General features: G+C 40.6%; 2 protein-coding genes and 1 pseudogene across 4 annotated transcripts; 2 read left to right on the plus strand and 1 right to left on the minus strand.

The window, feature by feature from the left end:
* Positions 1 to 1,486: 1,486 nt before the first annotated feature.
* LOC144660563 (uncharacterized) lies at positions 1,487 to 8,605 on the minus strand (annotated as a pseudogene).
* On the plus strand, positions 5,143 to 20,844 carry LOC144660564 (uncharacterized). Of its 3 annotated transcripts, none has more exons than XR_013572112.1 (5): positions 5,143 to 5,880; positions 6,278 to 6,354; positions 10,099 to 10,255; positions 10,652 to 10,728; positions 19,514 to 19,783. XR_013572112.1 is itself a non-coding variant. In XM_078521218.1 (5 exons), exons 4-5 carry the CDS (start codon positions 10,676 to 10,678, stop codon positions 20,816 to 20,818), a joined length of 423 nt encoding a protein of 140 aa, XP_078377344.1. In that variant the 5' UTR covers positions 5,143 to 5,880; positions 6,278 to 6,354; positions 10,099 to 10,255; positions 10,652 to 10,675; the 3' UTR covers positions 20,819 to 20,844. The 3 variants fall into 3 exon arrangements, 2 of the variants coding, with proteins under 2 accessions (XP_078377344.1, XP_078377345.1); XM_078521218.1 differs by lacking the exon at positions 19,514 to 19,783 and adding an exon at positions 20,449 to 20,844; XM_078521219.1 differs by lacking the exons at positions 5,143 to 5,880; positions 6,278 to 6,354; positions 19,514 to 19,783 and adding exons at positions 7,798 to 9,153; positions 20,449 to 20,844.
* LOC144660940 (uncharacterized) lies at positions 12,926 to 15,733 on the plus strand. Its single transcript, XM_078521660.1, has one exon. The coding sequence runs from the start codon at positions 12,926 to 12,928 to the stop codon at positions 15,731 to 15,733; it is 2,808 nt and encodes a 935-aa protein (XP_078377786.1).
* Positions 20,845 to 21,032: the final 188 nt, after the last annotated feature.

Consider the following 21,032-nt stretch of genomic DNA (forward strand, 5'->3'; position numbering starts at 1 on the left):
TACATACCGAGAGTCTAAGAAAGTTATCACCCTTGGAAATAGCAATGTGGCGTAAAAAATCGATCTGATAAAAACTACCTTCGAAATCAGTGGATAAGTTGTTCTTCAAAAATATGACCCAGAATGGAAGGAATTTATTGATGTGACACATGATGAAGCAATATAAGCAGACAATGCAAGGCCAAGTTTTAGGTTGTTGTATTTAACTCAATTCAAAATGCAACATCATAGTCAATCCAGTAGAAAAATTGAGACCCCATCATGCGCCACATCCCCAAATTTAGGGCTGTCCCAAAGATGGACAGGTATTTGTCACTAGAAAAGGATAAAGTCTCCATAATATTTATCCAAGTTTTTTCGAACACGGGGTAGTGACAGGAACAAAAGGTGGGGAAAAAGGCGTGAAACAGGTGTAATACCAGCGCGGGGGTTCACGCGATAAACTTTTTTTCAAAACCAGATTTTGTTTACTTGCAAGATACAAGCTCAGGACCCTGAAGCAAAAACCTAATGAGACAGTCGATTTATTTGTCAAGAAAATTTGAATTCTTGTTGAAGAATGTCATTTTACGAATGCAGATGAACACATTATAGATGCTTTGATCTTTGGATCTACAGTCAACTCTCGTTATAGCGGACACGCTCGGGGCGTCGTTTAGCGTCCGTTATAGCGAGAGTCCGTAATAGCGGGAGTCATTTTCAGTCAAACCTTGTTCGCCGGGGATCTGGATTTTGTCCGTAATAGCGAGCGGTCCGCAATAGCGGGGTGTCCGCAAGGCGAGAGTTGACTGTAATTCAAAGCATACGCAAACCAAGCTCCTACACAAGGACGCTACTCTCACACTTGATTTTATTTATTATTATTATCATTATCGATTCTTCCCTCGACATTGCCCAAACAGAAGAGGTAACAATCAAACAAATGAAGGGAAATTTCACCCGATTGTTCTACTTGTGTTGACGTATTGAAGCATGGAGGAAGCCTTCCCATCAAGGCCCGTGGACCCACCATTCGTTTATGTCGATGTCGTGGTACTGAGCACGATATTTCTGAGCGATCATTTTGCCCAGCTTTTGAACAAAGTGTGGTGCCAGTGGTAAAGCGGGTCACTGGAGAAAAGTCTGACATGCATCAAAGCCGGACAACAATGGAAAGTCAGATGGCAGTCGTCAAAATCATCCTAGCGCCCCCAAAAAGGAAAACCTCCTGGTGGAAAAAAGCATCTGCAAAGTTTCATAATAATAATAATAATAATAATAATAATAATAATAATAATAATATTTTTAATAATATAATAATTTTATTTCTCTATTACTAAAATATTTACAACATGGTATAATAATAATAATAATAATAATAAAATAAATAATAATAATAATTTTATTTCACACAGTCATTAAAAAATACAAGCATCGATAAAAAAGATTAAGAATAAAAAACAGCTGGCACAGTATCTTTGTAGAAGCGAGAATTACAAATCTTAAAATCAATTCTCATATGTAATTTAACAGAGTAATTAAAAGTATATAATAGCGAAATATGAATCTAAAAAATAATCGAAAATAAGAACAGGAAAAAAGTATATATAAGAAAATTCGATAAAACTAAGTTAGGCGGGCGGTTGCGTTATCTATTGCAATGTCTACATTGTTAGTGTCCTGTATTCTTCTTATGGATCTTGATCCTCTAAGGCACAGTAAGGCCGAGCGTATTAGAGCAAAGGAGACTCTTGCTCTCACCCATTGCATGGTGTTCGCATAGCTTTCTCCTTTCTTAGTAGATAGCAACTCAACCAAGCGTTTGTGATAGATCTTACATTCAGATCCCATTCCGCCTGTACTGCTGAAGATTAATGGTGTAAATGTTCCCTGTTCAACCTCCATGACCCGGTCAGCATACTGTCGTTTCTTTTCACTCTCATGTTGCCTATAGATCTGTTCAGGATTCTGTTCAAAGTAAGAGTCTGCATTTGGGTGGCATACCCTGACATCAAAGAATGCAGATCTCTGTCTCTCCCAGAAACCCCTGGCGTGCATATCCAAACGGGCGTCGGGAGCTCTGTTTGCGCCCCTGTTCAGTGTCTCTCCGGTTATTTGTTAGAGGACTGGCTCCACCTCGACATCGTTGCAGACAGTGCTGAGTAGGTCCGCTTCAAGGTCTCGAAGCTCATTGTGTCGCTGTATAATAAAACCACCTCTCTTGCATATCATTGCATGGTCTATATCAAATACATCTCCGCACACGCATGACTTTGGTAGGTCGGAAATCTCCCAGTTGTACCGCATCTTAACAGCGTCCCTGAATTCACGCTTGTTAAGATCATAACCCTGATCTTTTATGGGTATCACAGTGAGCCAGCTCGAGGCCCTTTCTCCGATGCTAGCTCTGCCGCTCTCAGAGATCTTGGAGATAGACTGTTCTTAACTGTCTCTTCCCTCCCCTTAAGGAACTCGTTTTTCTTAGCTCCCGCGTGAGATATTGCGGAGCGCATATCTGCCGCATCTGGAGGTTGATGGTTTTGAGCCACAATACGCTGTACCAGGGGTTTTGTGACAGTGACCGACGCCTCGTATTCTAGAGATGACGATTCTGATGGATTTGCGAGGCCCTGTCCCCCCATACGTACTGGAAGTGCGAGTAAGCTGCGTTCGTCCATAGAGACTTGGTGGTCTGTGATGGCGGGAATCAGCACTTCAGTTATTGCACGCTCAAGTGGCGTCAGTAGGTCGGTGATATCGGGGAGAGTTCTTAAAAAGTACGTCCATCGATGACGCAGACCAACGGTGAAAGCGGCGTAGCTCGCCTGCGGTTGGGATATGGCAAACTCCGCGAGCTTGCTAACTTGGTGAACCCAGTCCTCAACCTTCTCTCCGACATATTCCTCTAGGAAGGACCTGGATCCGAGAACTGCACCAAGGTGCTTGTGACCTTCAGATGTTATGTTGATTGCAGTGTTAGCAAACACTTCTCTTGCAGCATCCTCTCTGTCGGGCTTGGTAATTAACCAGCACTTTTTCGCGTTCGGCAAGTATCCGATCCACTCTCGGAAAGATCGTCCCACCATTTTTTGACGTCATCCAGCGAGCCGCTTCCGGTTGCGTCGTCAGCAAACCAACACTGTTTGGTCGCGCTTGATAGATAATAATAATAATAATAATAATAATAATAATATTAATAATAACATGTTCCTTTTCCAGATTCCATAATTCACAGCATGTCATCATTTTGTGGTACTACTGAAGTAAATCGATCGCCAAGACTCTCCTTTTTTAAACGAATAACAGTGCTGTATTGCAAAATTCCTTATATGTTCACAATAGAAAGCATGAAGAAGGTTCCTTCTGGTAGACCAGAACAAGTAGACTTCTCTTCACAACACCACTGAACAGAAAACGTTTAGCCTGACTTACTTAAAAACTCTTTCAATTATCTATTCAACAATACTGAAAAGTGACAACATCAATTCACAGGTCTGAGGAGCAACTGCAATGAGCGCCAAAAATGTTGAGGCAGTCGTCACTTTTCGAGTACCTTGGACAAATTTTACCCCTCACCCCTTCAATATGGCATGTACTAAAACCCGAAACAACGAAACGAAACCACCGAAACGAAACGAGCGAAACCACCGAAACGAAACTGCCGAAACGAAACTAAATCACCGAAACAAACAAAACCAATTACAATAATTGAGAGCTAACCGTAAACAGGCTAACCGGAGTGCATAGTAGGCTAACCTAAGTGAAAAGTAGGCTAACCGGAGTGTGTAGTAGGCTAACAGGAGTGTATAGTAGGCTAACCGGAGTGAATGGTAGGCTAACCGGAGTGTATTCTAGGCTAAACTGAGTGCATAGTACGGTAAAATATTGAAGTTGTGCTTGTTTCGGTAATTTTGTTTCGTTTCGGTCGTTTCGGCCGTTTCGGTTGTTTCGTTTCGGTCGTTTCAGCGGTTTCGGTCGTTTTGTTTCGGTGGTTTCGTTTCGTTGTTTCGGGTTTTAGTACATGCCCTTCAATATTACCCCCTCCCCTGGAAAAAAAATGTTGGATTTGCTATCTGAAAGACTTACCTCGTTTGTGTACAACATTGAAAAGCGGGGAGGGGGAGCGGTTCAAAAGCGGAAGCTTATTAAAGGTGGAAAAACGGCAATTTTAAAATTGTGGGAGTAGCCATGGCAGTAACCTTAGCACACGAAAAATATGATGCTGCCAACAAAACACACAATAAGTGGCAAGCTTCGATTACTAGCTATGGCTTCCTCATAAGGGTTGATTTGCCTACACTATACAATTAGTGCACCTTCAATCAGTTAAATTAAGTACCATAACTTGAATGCATCAACGCTTCAATGAGGAAATCAAATGAGAAGTAAAAAAACAAAACTCTAAGAAGCAGCCTTTGGAACCTGTCTGCCTGAAAGGTTCTTAACCAAAGCTGCCATGTTGTAGTAATTTAGGCATTTCATTTTTGAAGCTGTTCCTTCATTTGGCGAGATGTGGTGCCTTTAGGGCGTCTCCAGCTATTGCCTGGCAACAGAAATTTTTCTGTACAATCTGGTTGCTACTGCAATGCACTTTGATAGCAGAGATAGATGGATTGATTGATAAGTGAAATGTACTTTGCTATACACCTAGTTTACAGATATTCCATGAATTAAAACCTTAACTCTAAATTAATTATTTTATAAATTATTTAGATAAATTAATTCCCTAAATTTCAACAGATAAAACGATAAGCTCGTATTCTGCAAAAGCAAATTAAAAGTTTATTTCAACTGACTAACTAAACATATTTATGGACAGGTATTTGTTAGTGTACCATTCCTGCGTCAACAAAATTATAAATTCAATAGTGTGGTAAATGTAGTTCACTGTTGACATCATGTCATAATTATTATTATTTTTTTTTTTGCAAAGTGTTGCTGACATAGGGAACATATTTATTTTATTGTCAAAAAGAAGTAGACAAAGTAGACAATAACCAGTTTTCCTAAACAGAACAATAAGCTTGCATTTTTTAAAATTGAAGGCTTTTTAAAGCTGCAATCCAGTACAGTCCTGAGCGCTTATTTTCATTGATATAAAGATATGTCTCAACTTCTTAAAGCAGGTGAACACACTAAAATGCAAAGCCTATGGAATAAAATACAACTACAACTACAGCATTCACTTCCTTCATTTGTATAATACAACAACGTACATATCTCAGAAGAGATAATTTATATGAAAAGGAAAAGGCAATTATCCTTCATTTTCTAAAAGCTTTTTGAACAAACTTCTAACCTCCTACTATTAGGAACTTTAAAGGCTGTCTAAATGTCAATTATTTTCCATTATTTTACAGCAAACTTCCAACGACCATCCAAGCCCAGCTAAACAATTATCCATACCTGGGCTCAACCATATCGAAATACATGCGAAAGGAAGTGGGCGAGGGTGACATTTTCCCAAAGAAGCCAATGTTCCAACAAGACATGGAACATTTATTAGATACGATCAGCATAGATGCACCGGCTGAGTAACTTTCAGGCAGATAATTTTAACCATATTTGTTGAGCAAGATGCTGCTTCCCTGTTGAGAATGATCCATACATGTTTCTCTTTATATCATAATAATCATACAAATGACGGAAATCAATCAATCAGTTAGAAATGAAAGAAAGATACTGGAAATAACATTATTACCAGTGACATTACTTTATATAATAATAACCTGTCCCTTTTCCAGTTTCCTTAATACACAGCATGTCTTCCTTTTGTGGGGCGACGAGCAACACCATCGCCAAGGCTTACGTGAGACCAGAAATTCTCAAATTGCGAGAATCAGATGGGCTTGACCCATATCCCGACGCATTAGGGATTAAAGTGGGGGATGTAGAGTTTAGGTAAGATCTCATTTTTTACATGTAAAAGTGTGTCGTTACAAAATTCCTTGCAATAATGAATAAGGTCCCTTCTGGAAGATCTGTATTGGTCAAATAACTTTTTCGACCCACTTGCCATAAATGGTGCTAGGATACATTAATGGAACTGCCTCTAATGATCAAAACTGAATAACAGTTTATTCACACTTGTCGGGCAAGTTTAACGTAACACTTGCTTGTCCACAAGAACAAGTTCACGTTTCAAGTTTTTTTTTTTCAAGCCTGGGATACCCCCAGAGAGATGTAAAAGGTTGCAAGCATCATAAAAACAATGCACAGACAACTTTCAGCATGACCTACTTAAACTCTGTCGATTATCTATGATACAGTACTGAAAAGTGACAACATCAATTCACAGGTCGGGGAGGAACTGGGCGTGACAATGGCAGTTACGTTTACATATGAGAAGAACGACGCTGCCAACAAAACACTTAAGTAAGTGGCAAGCTTCAATTACCATGGCCTCCTCATACAGGTTGATTTGCCTACACTACACAATAAGTGCACCTTCAAGCCGTTAAATAACCAGTTAGCAAGTTAGTTTTCCTTAACAGAATCAATAATTAAATTGGCAATTGGGAATTAAAGAGGCAATCCAGTACGGTCCTGAATCCTTATGGTCTCGTTTTCAGTTATATTAAGATATGTGTCAGCTTCTTACATCAAGACTTAACACACTGACTTACAGAGCCTATGAAGTAAAAATTAACTACTGCTTATTCACTCTCCTCATTTGCATAATACAAATATGACCTTACCTTAGAAGAGAGATATTTGAAAAAGAAAAGCCATTCTCCTTCATTTCTAAAAGCTTTTTAAACTAGCATCAATAATTGTTTTTACTTCCTACTGTTAGGCAGATAAAATGCTGTCTCCATGTCACTTTTTTAAAAAAAAAATATATATATATATATATATATTTAACTGCAGACAGTACTGTTTCGGCCTTCTGGGCCTCATCAGTGCAGTTCTGAATCTAGGATGGAGGTTAAGCTGTATATTTTTAAATATTTTCAGCGAATTTCCAACAACCACCAAAGTCCGGCGAAAGAGTATCCATACCTGGGATCAACAATTGCAAAATATGTTCGAAAGAAAGTTGGAAAGGGGGAGGTATTAACCAAAAAGCCCTATTCCAACAAGATATGCACAAGATATGGAACATTTATTAGTTACAATGCAATAGGTATCAAAAGACCGGGTATCTACTACCTGTAAAGAGTATAAGAACGGGTATCTGAGAATGTGATAGAACAACAAACACCACCACCCTCAAGGCTATGGGCCAATGGGAAATTGAAATAGAGTGTCAGTATAACGAATGCAAATTGATAAATTAATCCAGCTAGCAGCTGCAAATGACAAACTTGTCAAAGTGGATGAACTCGTGACGCGATTAATCAAACAGGAATGCCACTACCGATGAAATAATATCAAATTGTTTGGTATAGGAGATAATAACCATAAATCACCCAAAAATACCAAAAGAACACTAAGGAGATTTTTGCATATAAAGAAATGAAGATACCAAGTTGCGAACTCGAAGACATCGAATTTGAAAGAGTCCATAGGATTCCAATGCGACCAAAAGAAAGACAAGAAGTAGCCATGACCAATCATCACCAAAGTGTCCTTGGTTCAAGACAAAGAACTAATTAAATCATGTATTAAGAACTTGCCTAAAGGTAAAAAAAAAAATTTGTTGAAAAGTTTGTTGCTGACCTATTTGCTCTGCTTCGAAAAAATATTTTTGTTACATACATACGTACCGAGAGCCCAAAAAAGTTATCACCCTTGGGAATGGCAATGTGGCCTTTACTTTACTTGCCTCGTTTGTGTACAACATTGAAAAGCGGGGAGGGGAGCGGTTCAAAAGCGGCAGCTTATTAAAGGTGGAAAAACGGCAATTTTAAATTAGTATTAATTTCATCCAACTGTCTCAAAGACTTTTGACGCCCATTGTGGGAGTAACCATGGCAGTAACCTTAGCACACGAGAAATATGATGCTGCCAACAAAACACACAATAAGTGGCAAGCTTCGATTACTAGCTATGGCTTCCTCATAAGGGTTGATTTGCCTACACTATACAATAAGTGCACCTTCAATCAGTTAAATTAAGTACCATAACTTGAATGCATCAACGCTTCAATGAGGAAATCAAATGAGAAGTAAAAAGCAAAAATCTAAGAAGCAGCCTTTGGAACCTGTCTGCCTGAAAGGTTCTTGACCAAAGCTGCCATGTTGTAGTAATTTAGGCATTTCATTTCGAAGCTGTTTAAGTTTTAAGGGTATTTGTGTTCTGGTTACCTGACTTACCAAATATGGTCATGACTACCGTAAATAAAGTCAACCTTTGATAGAACAAACATGGCAAAAAAACTAACCTCACGATACTAAGGGAGCCTACCATGTGACCGTTAGAAGTCATCCATAACAACCATTCTGCAGTTTAGGGTCTCCCCCTTAAAATGTGTTAAATGTCAGCTGTAAATGTGAGTAGCCTACATCTGGTTTTGAAGACATTAAACAAGTTCTTACCAAGTCATATGTCCACTATTCCTAGGAGAGCGTTCACCTTTACTCCGCTGGGAATTGGGAATCCGTACTGCTCGATGCAGTTGGGGTTCCTTCATTTGGCGAGATGTGGTGCCTTTAGGGCGTCTCCAGCTATTCCCTGGCAACATAAATTTTTCTGTACAATCTGGTTGCTACTGCAATGCACTTTGATAGCAGAGATAGATGGATTGATAAGTGAAATGTACTTTGCTATACACCTAGTTTACAGATATTCCATGAATTAAAACCTTAACTCTAAATTTATTATTTTATAAATTATTTAGATAAATTAATTCCCTAAATTTCAACAGATAAAACAATAGGCTCGTATTCTGCAAAAGCATATTAAAAGTTTATTTCAACTGACTAACTAAACAAATTTATGGACAGGTATTTGTCAGTGTAACATTCCTGCGTCAACAAAATTATAAATTCAATAGTGTAGTAAATGTAGTTCACTGTTGACATCATGTCATAATTATTTTTTTTGCAGCTAAAAAGTGTTGCTGACGCAAGAAATCTTTACATAACTTGGCACAATGCCACATACACTGACAAAAGGGTTGAATTTCCACTAAAAGAAATAGACATTAAAGCATTTGTGATATCGTTAGCCAAGGCCAGCTTCTCCCACGGGGGAATCATTAATAACATATTCCGCGGAATATGCATGTGGGTATGTCAACTGATATTGACTTTTAAATAATATGTTACGTTGGGGGACATGCACCAAATATCCCAGGAGAGGAAACTACTTTAAACTGTAATTTAAATGAACAACACCGTTGTGATTTTGAGGAATGCCTAAAACTGCCTTCATAATACACAAAATGCATAGGGAACATATTTACTTGATTGTCATAAAGAAGTAGACAATAACCAGTTTTCCTAAACAGAACAATAAGCTTGCATTTTTTAAAATTGAAGGCTTTTTAAAGCTGCAATCCAGTACAGTCCCGAGCGCTTATTTTCATTGATATAAAGATATGTCTCAACTTCTTAAAGCAGGTGAACACACTAACATGCAAAGCCTATGGAATAAAATACAACTACAGCTGATTCACTTCCTTCATTTGTATAATACAACAACGTACATATCTCAGAAGAGATAATATATATGAAAAGGCAATAATCCTTCATTTTCTAAAAGCTTTTTGAACAAACTTCTAACTTCCTACTATTAGGAACTCTGAAGGCTGTCTAAATATCAATTATTTTCCATTATTTTACAGCAAACTTCCAACGACCATCCAAGTCCAGCTAAACAATATCCATACCTGGGCTTAACCATATCTACATGTTAATACGTGCGAAAGGAAGTGGGCGAGGGTGACATTTTCCCAAAGAAGCCAATGTTCCAACAAGACATGGAACATTTATTAGATACGATCAGCATAGATACACCGGCTGAGTAACTTTCATGCAGATAATTTTAACCACGTTTGTTGAGCAAGATGCTGCTTCCCTGTTGAGAATGATCCATACATGTTTCTCTTTATATCATAATAATCATACAAATGACGGAAATCAATCAATCAGTTAGAAATAAAAGAAAGAGACTGGAAATAACATTATTACCAGTGACATTACTTTATATAATAATAACCTGTCCCTTTTCCAGTTTCCTTAATACACAGCATGTCTTCCTTTTGTGGGGCGACGAGCAACACCATCGCCAAGGCTTACGCGAGACCAGAAATTCTCAAATTGCGAGAATCAGATGGGCTTGACCCATATCCCGACGCATTAGGGATTAAAGTGGGGGATGTAGAGTTTAGGTAAGATCTCATTTTTTACATGTAAAAGTGTGTCATTACAAAATTCCTTGCAATAATGAATAAGGTCCCTTCTGGAAGATCTGTATTGGTCAAATAACTTTTTCGACCCACTTGCCATAAACGGTGCTAGGATACATTAATGGAACTGCCTCTAATGATCTAAACTGAATAACAGTTTATTCACACTTGTCGGGCAAGTTTAACGTAACACTTGCTTGTCCACAAGAACAAGTTCACGTTTCAAGTTTTTTTTTTCAAGCCTGGGATACCCCCAGAGAGATGTAAAAGGTTGCCAGCATCATAACAACAATGCACAGACAACTTTCAGCATGACCTACTTAAACTCTGTCGATTATCTATGATACAGTACTGAAAAGTGACAACATCAATTCACAGGTCGGGGAGGAACTGGGCGTGACAATGGCAGTTACGTTTACACATGAGAAGAACGACGCTGCCAACAAAACACATAAGTAAGTGACAAGCTTCAATTACCATGGCCTCCTCATACAGGTTGATTTGCCTACACTACACAATAAGTGCACCTTCGATCCGTTAAATAACCAGTTAGCAAGTTAGTTTTCCTTAACAGAATCAATAATTAAATTGGCAATTGGGAATTAAAGAGGCAATCCAGTACGGTCCTGAATCCTTATGGTCTGGTTTTCAGTTACATGTATATTAAGATATGTGTCAGCTTCTTACATCAAGACTTAACACACTGACTTACAGAGCCTATGAAGTAAAAATTAACTACTGCTTATTCACTCTCCTCATTTGCATAATACAAATATGACCTTATCTTAGAAAAAAGATATTTGAAAAAGAAAAGCCATTCTCCTTCATTTCTAAAAGCTTTTTAAACTAGCATCAATAATTGTTTTTACTTCCTACTGTTAGGCAGATAAAATGCTGTCTCCATGTCACTTTTTTAAAAAAAATATATATATATATATTTTAAATATTTTCAGCGAATTTCCAACAACCACCAAACTTTGGTGAAAGAGTATCCATACCTGGGATCAACAATTGCAAAATATGTTCGAAAGGAAGTTGGAAAGGGGGAGGTATTAACCAAAAAACCCTATTCCAACAAGATATGCACAAGATATGGAACATTTATTAGTTACAATAGGTATCAAAAGACCGGGTATCTGAAGAGTAAGAACGGGTATCTGAGAATGTGATAGAACAACAAACACCACCACCCTCAAGGCTTTGGGCCACTGGGAAATTGAAGTAGAGCGTTAGTAATGCAAATTAATAAATTAATCCAGCAAGCAGCTGCAAATGACAAACTTGTCAAAGTGGATGAACTCGTGACGCGATTAATCAAACAGGAATGACACTACCGATGAAATAATATCAAATTCTTTGGTATAGAAGATAATGACCACAAATCACCCAAAAAGACCGAAAGAACACTAAGGAAATTTTTGCATATAAAGAAATGAAGATACCAAGTTGCGAACTCGAAGAAATCGAATTTGAAGGAGTCCATAGGATTCCAATGCGATCAAAGGAAGACAAGAAGTAGCCAAGACCAATCATCGCCAAAGTGTCCTTCTTTCAAGACAAAGAACTAATTAAATCATGTATTAAGAACTTGCCTAAAGGTAAAAAATGTGTTGAAAAGTTTGTTGCTGACCTATTTGCTCTGCTTCGAAAAAATATTTTTTGTTACATACATACGTACCGAGAGCCCAGAAAGTTATCACCCTAAGGAATGGCAATGTGGCCTTTACAATCGATCTGATAAAAAGTACCTTCGAAATCAGTGGATAAGTTGTTCTTCAAAAATATGACCCAGGATGTGAGGAATTTATTGATGTGACACATGATGAAACAATATAAGCAGACAAGCCCAAGCTTCAGGTTGTTGTATTAAACTCAATTCAAAATGCAACATCATAGTAAATCCAGTGGGGAAAATGACATCCCATCAAGCGCCACATCCCCGAATTTAGGGCTAAATGTGAACGCAGCTTAAGACTGGGCTGAGCACTGTCATTTAGAGTTCATAAATGATGTATCACCGGTACAGGAACCTGATTACAAGGTCATAAAATTCAATGATACAGAATCTGCTATTATAGATTCTGAAATTGTAAAACTCCTTAATAAAAGTGTAACTGTGAAGTACCCTCACTCTCAGGGAGAATTTGTATCATCCATTGTCCTTAGACTTAATGGAGTAGACTACAGGATGATCCTAAACAAGCTAAACAAGTTCATTGTTTACTGGCACTTTAAAATGGACTTAAGTGCCCAAGGGTGTTTTATGACATTCGTTGATATAAAGGATTCCTAGACTCACATTTTATCGAACTCCATGAAAACACCATGAAACATGTTCACTACCATTAATAACTGTTGAAAATCAAAGGAAATATATTTTTATGGCAGTTTCACATGAAGATAGCTTTGAAGATAGCCATGAAAAAGCAGTAAATGTAATTTTTCTGAACTTTCATGGGTATTTAACTGTAGTGTTGTACATTTGTATAGACATCCGGGACTCTCATAGCGCGGGAAACCGTGGTCACGTGTCAAGCGAAGGATTGTGTTTTGTATGCTTAGTGCGTATGTGACAGTGCTACTCTGTGAGATCGAGTTGCTGGCCTTTGTGGCCTTTAAGAATACTACATTGGCGACGAGGATGGTCCAAATATGACTGAGAAGCACTTACCGCCGTTGGATTTAACTGGACCGGCTTCGCAAGTCGCGGAGAGGTGGCGTAAATGGAAGCGTGCGTTTGAATATTATGCCGAGGGAAAGAGCATCGAGAATGTTCGTAAGATGACATCTCAACTCTTGCATTTCGCCGGGATGGAAGTACAGGACATATTTGAAGATCTACAAGACCCTGGCCCTGTCCCAGAGGAGGGTGACAATGCTTACAAAATTGCCATTCGCAAGCTGGACTCTTACTTTCGAGTCGAGGAGAACATTCCCTACGAACGCCATGTTTTTCGCCAACTTACACCACAAGATGGAGAGACTGCTGACCAGTTTATGGTTCGGCTAAGAAAACAGGCCCGACACTGCAATTTTGGAACGAGTTTGAACGACAATTTGAGGGATCAGCTGATCGAGAAGTTAACGGATTTTGAACTGAAGAGAAAACTGTTGGAACAAAGGAATATTACACTAGAAGAGGCGCTAGATAAAGCTCGTGCATGGGAAGCGGCGGGGCGACAGGCAACAAACATGACGGTGAGCCCACCCACACCGCAAGTAGAGGAAGACAGTGTCAATGCAGTCAAGACGAGACAAGGAAAAAGGGATGAGAAAAACAAAAAGTGCTACAATTGTGGAAGAGAGGGGCATCTGGCAAGGGACTGGAACTGCCCAGCGAAGGGAAAGAAATGTGCAAAATGTGGAAGGTATGGTCATTTTGCTTTGCGTTGTCAGGGAAATAGTGATAGTTATGGAAGCAAAAGTAAAACAAACCAGCAACGTCCAAATCACAATACTAACTTTGTGGGTGATCAAGAGGTATCTGATAGTGGGGAGGACTGTGCTTTTGCATTCGCAGTGACTGAGAATAGAGAGGAAACATGCAATGTAACCAGTTCTAAAGAACCAGTAGTAGAAGAAAGTGTTAGTGGCATTACAACAAGAGTGCTTATTGACTCTGGCTCAGTAAGCAACCTCATAGGAATGAAAGAATATGAGGAACTTAAGGCACAAGACCTTACTGCGAAAATGGAAGATTGCCGCAAGCGGCTGTATGCATATGGTGGAAAGGAGCTAGAAGTAATCGGTCAGGTTCAAGTTGAGATCTCAGCGGGTGACAAGAAGATAAATTCACACTTAGTGGTGACCAAGACTGGAAGATGTCTGCTGGGTCATGAAACTTCAAAGGCCCTGGGTCTGCTACGAATCGGTTTGGGGGCGAGTGGTGGATCTGTGCAGTGCAATGTTGTCAGAGAGGACCTAGCCCTAGCCCTTCAGGCTAAGTACCCAAAGGTGTTTGTTGGTGTCGGTAAACTTAAGGACTACCAGTTGAAATTAAATGTTGACCCAGATGTGACACCGATAGCTCAGAAGCCAAGGCGTGTTCCATTTGCACTGCGAGAGAAGGTAACTGCGAAGGTAGAAGACCTCATTGCCAAGGATATTGTGGAGCGGGTAGATGGGCCGACGTCGTGGGTTAGTCCGGTGGTGATTGCGCCAAAGGCATCAGGGGATATCAGGTTGTGTGTGGACATGAGAAAGGCAAATGAAGCTATTATTCGCGAAAGGATCCCTATACCAACTGTGGATGAAGTGTTGGAGAATCTCAACGGCAGTACAGTGTTTTCGAAATTGGACCTCCGTCTTGGATTTCACCAGATAGAGTTAGATGAGGGCTCTCGAGACATAACCACATTTGCCACACATGATGGACTATTCAGGTACAAGAGATTGAGCTTCGGGGTAAACTCTGCACCCGAAAAGTACCAGCAGATAGTTACGCAAGTGATATCAGATGTTGGTGGAGTTCAGAATATTGCGGATGACTTGATAGTACATGGCAAGAACGATGAGGAGCATGACGGGAATCTCCATAGATTGATGCAGAGATTGGAGGAGAAGAACCTCACCCTCAATGCAGAGAAATGTCAGTTCCGAATGGACAAGGTGGTTTTCATGGGACTACTGGTATCGAAGTACGGGATTGGTCCCACTGAAGAGAGAGTACGTGCTGTGCTTGAGTCCAGCCGCCCAACCACGCCAACAGAGGTTAGAAGCTTTCTGGGGATGGTTGGCTTCAGTGCACGTTTTATTCCAAACTTTGCGACCATCGCAGAGCCTCTACAGGCAATTTCCAGGCAGGGAGTACCCTTTGTATGGGGCAGTGAGCAGGAAAAGGCGTTTCAGAAACTGAAACAGCAGTTAGCCAGTGCACCTGTTCTAGCCTATTTCGACAAAGATGCACACACTCGAGTGATAGCTGATGCGAGTCCCGTGGGCCTTGGTGCAGTGTTAGTACAGGAAAAGAAGGGTGTGGGTCGAGCTGTTTGTTACGCCAGCAGGGGTCTGAGCAGTGTAGAGAGGAGGTACAGTCAGACGGAAAAGGAGGCGTTGGCACTAGTGTGGGCATGTGAGCGGTTCAACTTATACCTGTACGGGTTGCAAACCTTTGATTTGGTTACAGATCACGAGGCCCTGAAGGTGATCTACTCCAGAGGATCCAAACCATCCGCGCGTATCGAGCGCTGGGTGTTGAGACTGCAGCCTTATAATTATAAGGTGTGTTGTGTTGCATCAAGAGATAATATTGCAGATGCCCTGTCACGTTTGACAATGATCCCTGCATCAGAGAAGTGTCGTTATGACGATGAGCATGTTCGGATGGTTGCCCTTCAAGCAGTCCCCGTAGCAGTCAAAATTCAAGAGATAGAGCATGCCTCAGCAGAGGATGAAGAGCTGCAAGCAGTGCGTAACTGCCTCATCAGCGGAACTGGGAGAAGTGTCCGAGGCCATTTGTGATGGTGCGTAACGAACTGACTTTCATTGGGCAAATTATCCTGCGTGGAACGAGGATTGTGATACCCAAGGCGCTGAGGCAGAGAGTTGTGGAGCTTGCACACGAGGGTCACCAGGGGATAGTCAAAATGAAGGAGAGGCTGAGGTCTAAGGTGTGGTGGCCGGGTGTTGATAAGGATGCTGATCAGAAGTGCAGAGAGTGTTATGGGTGTCAATTGGTCACAAAGGAGACCATCACGCCACCAGTGAAAACAACCAGGATGCCAGAGAGGCCGTGGCAGGATGTAGCACTGGACTTACTTGGGCCCATGCCAACGGGAGAATATTTGCTGGTCCTAGTGGACTACTTCAGCCGATGGGTGGAAGTCGATGTAATTAAACCCACTACTTCTGGAGTGATTATCAAGTGTTTAGATAAACATGTCTCTAGATATGGGGTACCTAGTACCTTGAGAACCGACAACGGAGCCAACCTGGTGTCCGCAGAAATGGAAGGATACTTGGAGGAAATGGGCATCAAGCATAGGTTGACCACCCCACTATGGCCAAGAGCAAATGGGGAAGTCGAGAGGCAAAATCGTTCCCTTTTTAAAAGCAATGAGAGTTGCCCATGCCGAGAAGAGAGACTGGAGAATAGAGTTGAACAAGTTCCTCCTGGCTTATCGTTCCACTCCGCATGTAACGACTGGCAAAAGCCCAGCAGAATTATTGTATGGGAGAAAAATGTCCACTAAATTGCCAGAAGTTGCTGATTTGGAGGAACCTGAGAATCTGGGATATCAGCAAGCCAGAGATCATGATGCAGAGAAAAAGCAAATCGGTGCAGACCATGTTGACAAGAAGCACCAAGCAGCGGAGAAATGCATACAAGAGGGAGATCTTGTGTTACTAGAGAAGAGGAAGGAGAACAAATTGTCGCCAAACTACGAGAAAGAGCCATATCAGGTGACAGCACGTTACGGGGATCAGGTCCAGTTAAAATCACCTCAAGGTGTGGAATACAAGCGAAACATCCAGCATGTCAAGCGATTTGTGACTCCAGCTATAGAGTCAGCTGAACCAAGCCTTCCTGCAGTAGTACCATGTGAGCAGATGTGTGGGCAAGAACCCACACCCAGCCCGGAGATTAGAGCAAGCGCTGTTCCAGTGGAGGACCAGAGTCCAATCCAGACACAGATAGCACCAAGGAGATCGGGGAGAGCTACCCGACCCCCGGACAGATTCAGTGACTATGTCGCCACCTAAGGGTGGTTGCCATTTTGTAGTGACAGAAACTTTTATTTGCTACGTTAACAAAAGTTTTCTGCAGTGACAGTATTTTGATTATGTTACATTTATAAGAGTGCCCTATTTGCCTTATGGGACATTGTTGACATTATCTTGTTGAGCTTTTACTAAGAGTTCATAAGCGAAGAAAAGGGGAGATGTAGTGTTGTAAATTTGTATAGACATCCGGGACTCTCATAGCGCGGGAAACCGTGGTCACGTGTCAAGCGAAGGATTGTGTTTTGTATGCTTAGTGCGTATGTGACAGTGCTACTTTGTGAGATCGAGTTGCTGGCCTTTGTGGCCTTTAAGAATACTACATTAACTATCATAGGATTTTCATGACCGGTGAAAACAGTATTCAAATTATGCAAGGCACTCTTTATACCCATAAAATGCCTATAATGGATAACTGTAAATTATATACTCTGTGCACACTACTACTGCACAGCTGGTAACCAAGTCTGATCACACATGCATACCGGTATTTAACGTTAGGACTGCATGCTGCAATTGGCTATAAGATATATATATACTAGTAATACGTGACTCGCAGGGCCTCGCGAAGCTCTGGGTTGGGGAGGCGGGGGGGGGGGGGAGGCGGGGTGTATAAATAAAGAGTGGATATTTGAAGTTGAACATTGTACATATTCAATTTTCCACAGTAGGCAGGAAGATATATTTGTTAAAAATTAGTAACGGGCATGTCCGCGACACCCTCGTCCCAGGGCACTCCGTTGAGATGGCGGCCTCAGGTTCGTAAAGAGGTAAAAGCGTGGGAAGCGCAGGCATCAAAATCAACGACAAATATTGGATAGTCGCAGTTTGGACATTTATTTGAGGGCATAAAAAAAAAAGAAGAACGAACGGCAGGAGGACGAACCCTCCGCCCCGCGCCCCTGATGGCGATGAAAGGTTTTAATATAGCCTGAATAGGCGTTGAGGGAAAGTGAAATCAGTGTTATTTAATCCGAAAAGAAAAACGATAAAAATGAAAGGCCAGGATCGAACCCACAAAAAAAATAAGGAAAAAAAAAAAAAAAAAAAAACCCCAGCCGGACGACCGGCGCCCCAGTCCCGAAGATCTGATCAAGTTCGACGCCACCATTAGGCCCCGCGCGGCGGCGACGTCACCCCGACACCAAGCCACAAAAAAAAAAAAACAGACCGAAACCCACACGAGACACCCGCCTGAGCCCTGAGGGACAAAATAACACCCCGCACGCCGGCCCCCCCCGCGAGGAATTAGCTATCAAATTGATAGAAAAAGGAAATAACCACTAAATTATTTTATAACTGTAACCAGGTGACTTCTGATCTTTTCATTCTCACTGTAAATTACCCTGTGTATATGCTTGTGAATCAAAGGGAAAATTAGATCAGGATTACCCACACTTTTGGTCTTATTAGACCCATTCTCATTCCGAGAGCCTCCGTTTCTTTTGGTCACGTGGTCGGTGAAATGGAGGGCTCTGGTAACACTGACTACCGGATGTTAGCGCATGCTAACTGTATAAGTGTTCAACTGCGCTTGCCCAGTTTAAAAAAAGAAAGGGAATGGGGCTGCCTAGAGAGGAAAGGTAAAGTTAGCGAAAACGTGGGAAGGATTTACAGGAAACATGTCGTTCGAAAGAGCTGTTGAGGAATCCTTGCGAAAATTGGCCGAAAACGTTGAGTTAAAAAAAGAACAGGAAGATGCCCTGTGTGCTGTAGTAGTAGAACAAAAGGACTGCCTTTGTATTTTGCCAACTGGTTGTGGCAAGTCGTTGATTTTTCAACTGATACCATTTGTTTGGGACTTGCTAAATGGTGTGACTGACAGTTGTGTTGAAGTTTTCTCACCGTTAAATGCTATAATATCTGACCAAATTGAGAAGTTGGAATCGAAAGGAATTGATGTTAAAGTTTTTAAACATGGAAACCAGGTGGACGATGAGATTCCGACGATTGGTGACACAGTAAAAAATTTCTTTATGGACATGCAGAGGCATTTGTAAATAATTTTAAAAAGCTGCTGAGGGACAAGAGGTTTCAAAACAGAGTTAAGGCAGTGGTGATCGACGAGGCACATTTCACCGTGCAGTGGTAAGAAATATCTCATTGACTGTAAAGTCTTCGATGTCTACTCACAAATACTTGTAATATTTTCGATAAAATAAAATAAAAAACCGAGTTACACAAGAGACTATATTTAGGTGTTGTTAATTCATATAAACAAAGATCTGTTTCGTAAATACGTTATTTATACATTTATTCCGTTATTTATACAGTTCTAATGTCATTGTCTGTGTATACACAGTCATAACAATCTTGGATTGGCCTTAAGAGCACAGTCTTGTTTATTTTAACAACTATCTTTATTTGATTTGCAATATTTGTGATTAAGGTATTTTTGTTATATACTGATTCATGATATGTTACAGTTGCAAACAGATTGTTGTAATTATTTAAGAATTTATTTGCTTAGCTATACAAACAGCAACATTATTATATAAATATACCTTTTTTCACTTTTAGGAAAGACTTCCAGCCTGCTTAAAAGCTGAGTATTTTGGGTACTTTTATGCCAGAGACCCCAATAATTACCTTGACAGCAACAGCTACTGCTTTGTATCACAAAGAAATCAAGACCAGCCTTAACATGAGAGATGTCATTACTATTAAGGCAAACCCTAACAGGGAAAACATTTATTACAGTGTTTTAAGAAGGGGAAACAGATAGTGGGGATGACTATTATTTACTATAATAAAGTCCCTTGCTGTAGAACTGAAGGAAAAGCTCATTGCAACACCATTGACGATTGTTTATAGCAATTTTGAAACATGTGGTGAATGCTACTCTTTCTTTGAGCATTAGAACTTGATAATAAACAATGCTACCAAGTAGGCTCACCGCCACTTTTTTCTAACCGATTGTTTGCACAATACCATGCGCAGTACCCTGAAGAATATCAGATCAGCCTTGTTAAGGGTTTAATTTCTGGTACTTCAAGGGCTAGGGTGCTGTTTGTTACAGTAGCCTTTGGTGTGGGTATCAGCCCCTTGAATCTTTACTTAACTCTTAAAACCAGGTTACTTGTCTTTATCATACATAGATGATTGCTACCTTCAAGGGGCATCATATGGCGAATGTTATGATAATATACAATAAACTGTTATGTTGCTCAGGGAACTTGGGTTTCCTATTCACAATGAAAAGTCAGTGCTTATACCATCTCAGGTCTTGTCATTCCTGGAATTTGTACTTAATTCAATCATGATGACAGTGCAGCTTACTGACAGCCAAAAGAAGAAACTGAAAAATGCCTGCCTCACCATAGTGAACAGAGAGAAATGCACAGTCCAAAGTGTGGCAGAAGTAACAAGGCTGATAGTGTCAAGTTTGTCTAACTTGTTGATGCATTCTCTGCAAACTGAAGTAATTTTTTCTTTCATGCTTTCCCTCCTTTTAGCCTCATGGGGAAATGCCTGGAAAAAAATCAAGCAAACAAAGCAGAGGGAATACTGGTGGTGCCATTATGGACCTGCCAAAGTTGGTACCCAAAATTGCTGAGACTACTAGTGGCTCCTACACTGATGATCACACACAGGGAAACACTACTAACACTCCCAGGGTGCCAGAAACTTCACCCACTGAGGAAAAAGTTGAATTCTGTTAGCAAGTCATTTATGCGGAGACTATACAAAAACAGAGGCTATTTTGAGAGAGCAACCAACATTGTCCTTAAATCCCTGGCTACTCGTCAGATGGTATTGGAGACAGAAGTCTCACTCCGGGACCGTCTGCCAGCTCCAGCTCCAGCGGGACTCCAGAAACAGTGATGTCTGCAGCAAAATGGGGAGAAAGGAAAAAGACCAGCCAGAAGCGCCCTGTCCACATGGATAGTGATGAAGCTATCGGTGCAGCCATAAATAATGCAGGGATTGCAGGACTCATAAGCACACCAAATGCAGTTAATGACCCAACTTCTTGGCACTTTTGATCGGTATATGGATCACAAGATTGCAAAGATTGCGACTGAAATAGTCCACTGCG

This window comes from Oculina patagonica, chromosome 7 (assembly GCF_052425735.1).
Source record: "Oculina patagonica isolate OP01 chromosome 7, crgOcupat, whole genome shotgun sequence".
Lineage (NCBI taxonomy): Eukaryota > Metazoa > Cnidaria > Anthozoa > Scleractinia > Oculinidae > Oculina > Oculina patagonica.

Excerpts from the sequence above, each read along its gene's own strand:
- LOC144660940 (XM_078521660.1), top strand. The coding sequence starts at position 12,926 with ATGACTGAGAAGCACTTACCGCCGTTGGATTTAACTGGACCGGCTTCG.
- LOC144660564 (XM_078521218.1), top strand. The coding sequence starts at position 10,676 with ATGGCAGTTACGTTTACACATGAGAAGAACGACGCTGCCAACAAAACA. Across the intron at positions 10,729-20,448 it reads GCTGCCAACAAAACACATAA|CCTCATGGGGAAATGCCTGG; the intron begins GTAAGTGACAAG and ends CCCTCCTTTTAG.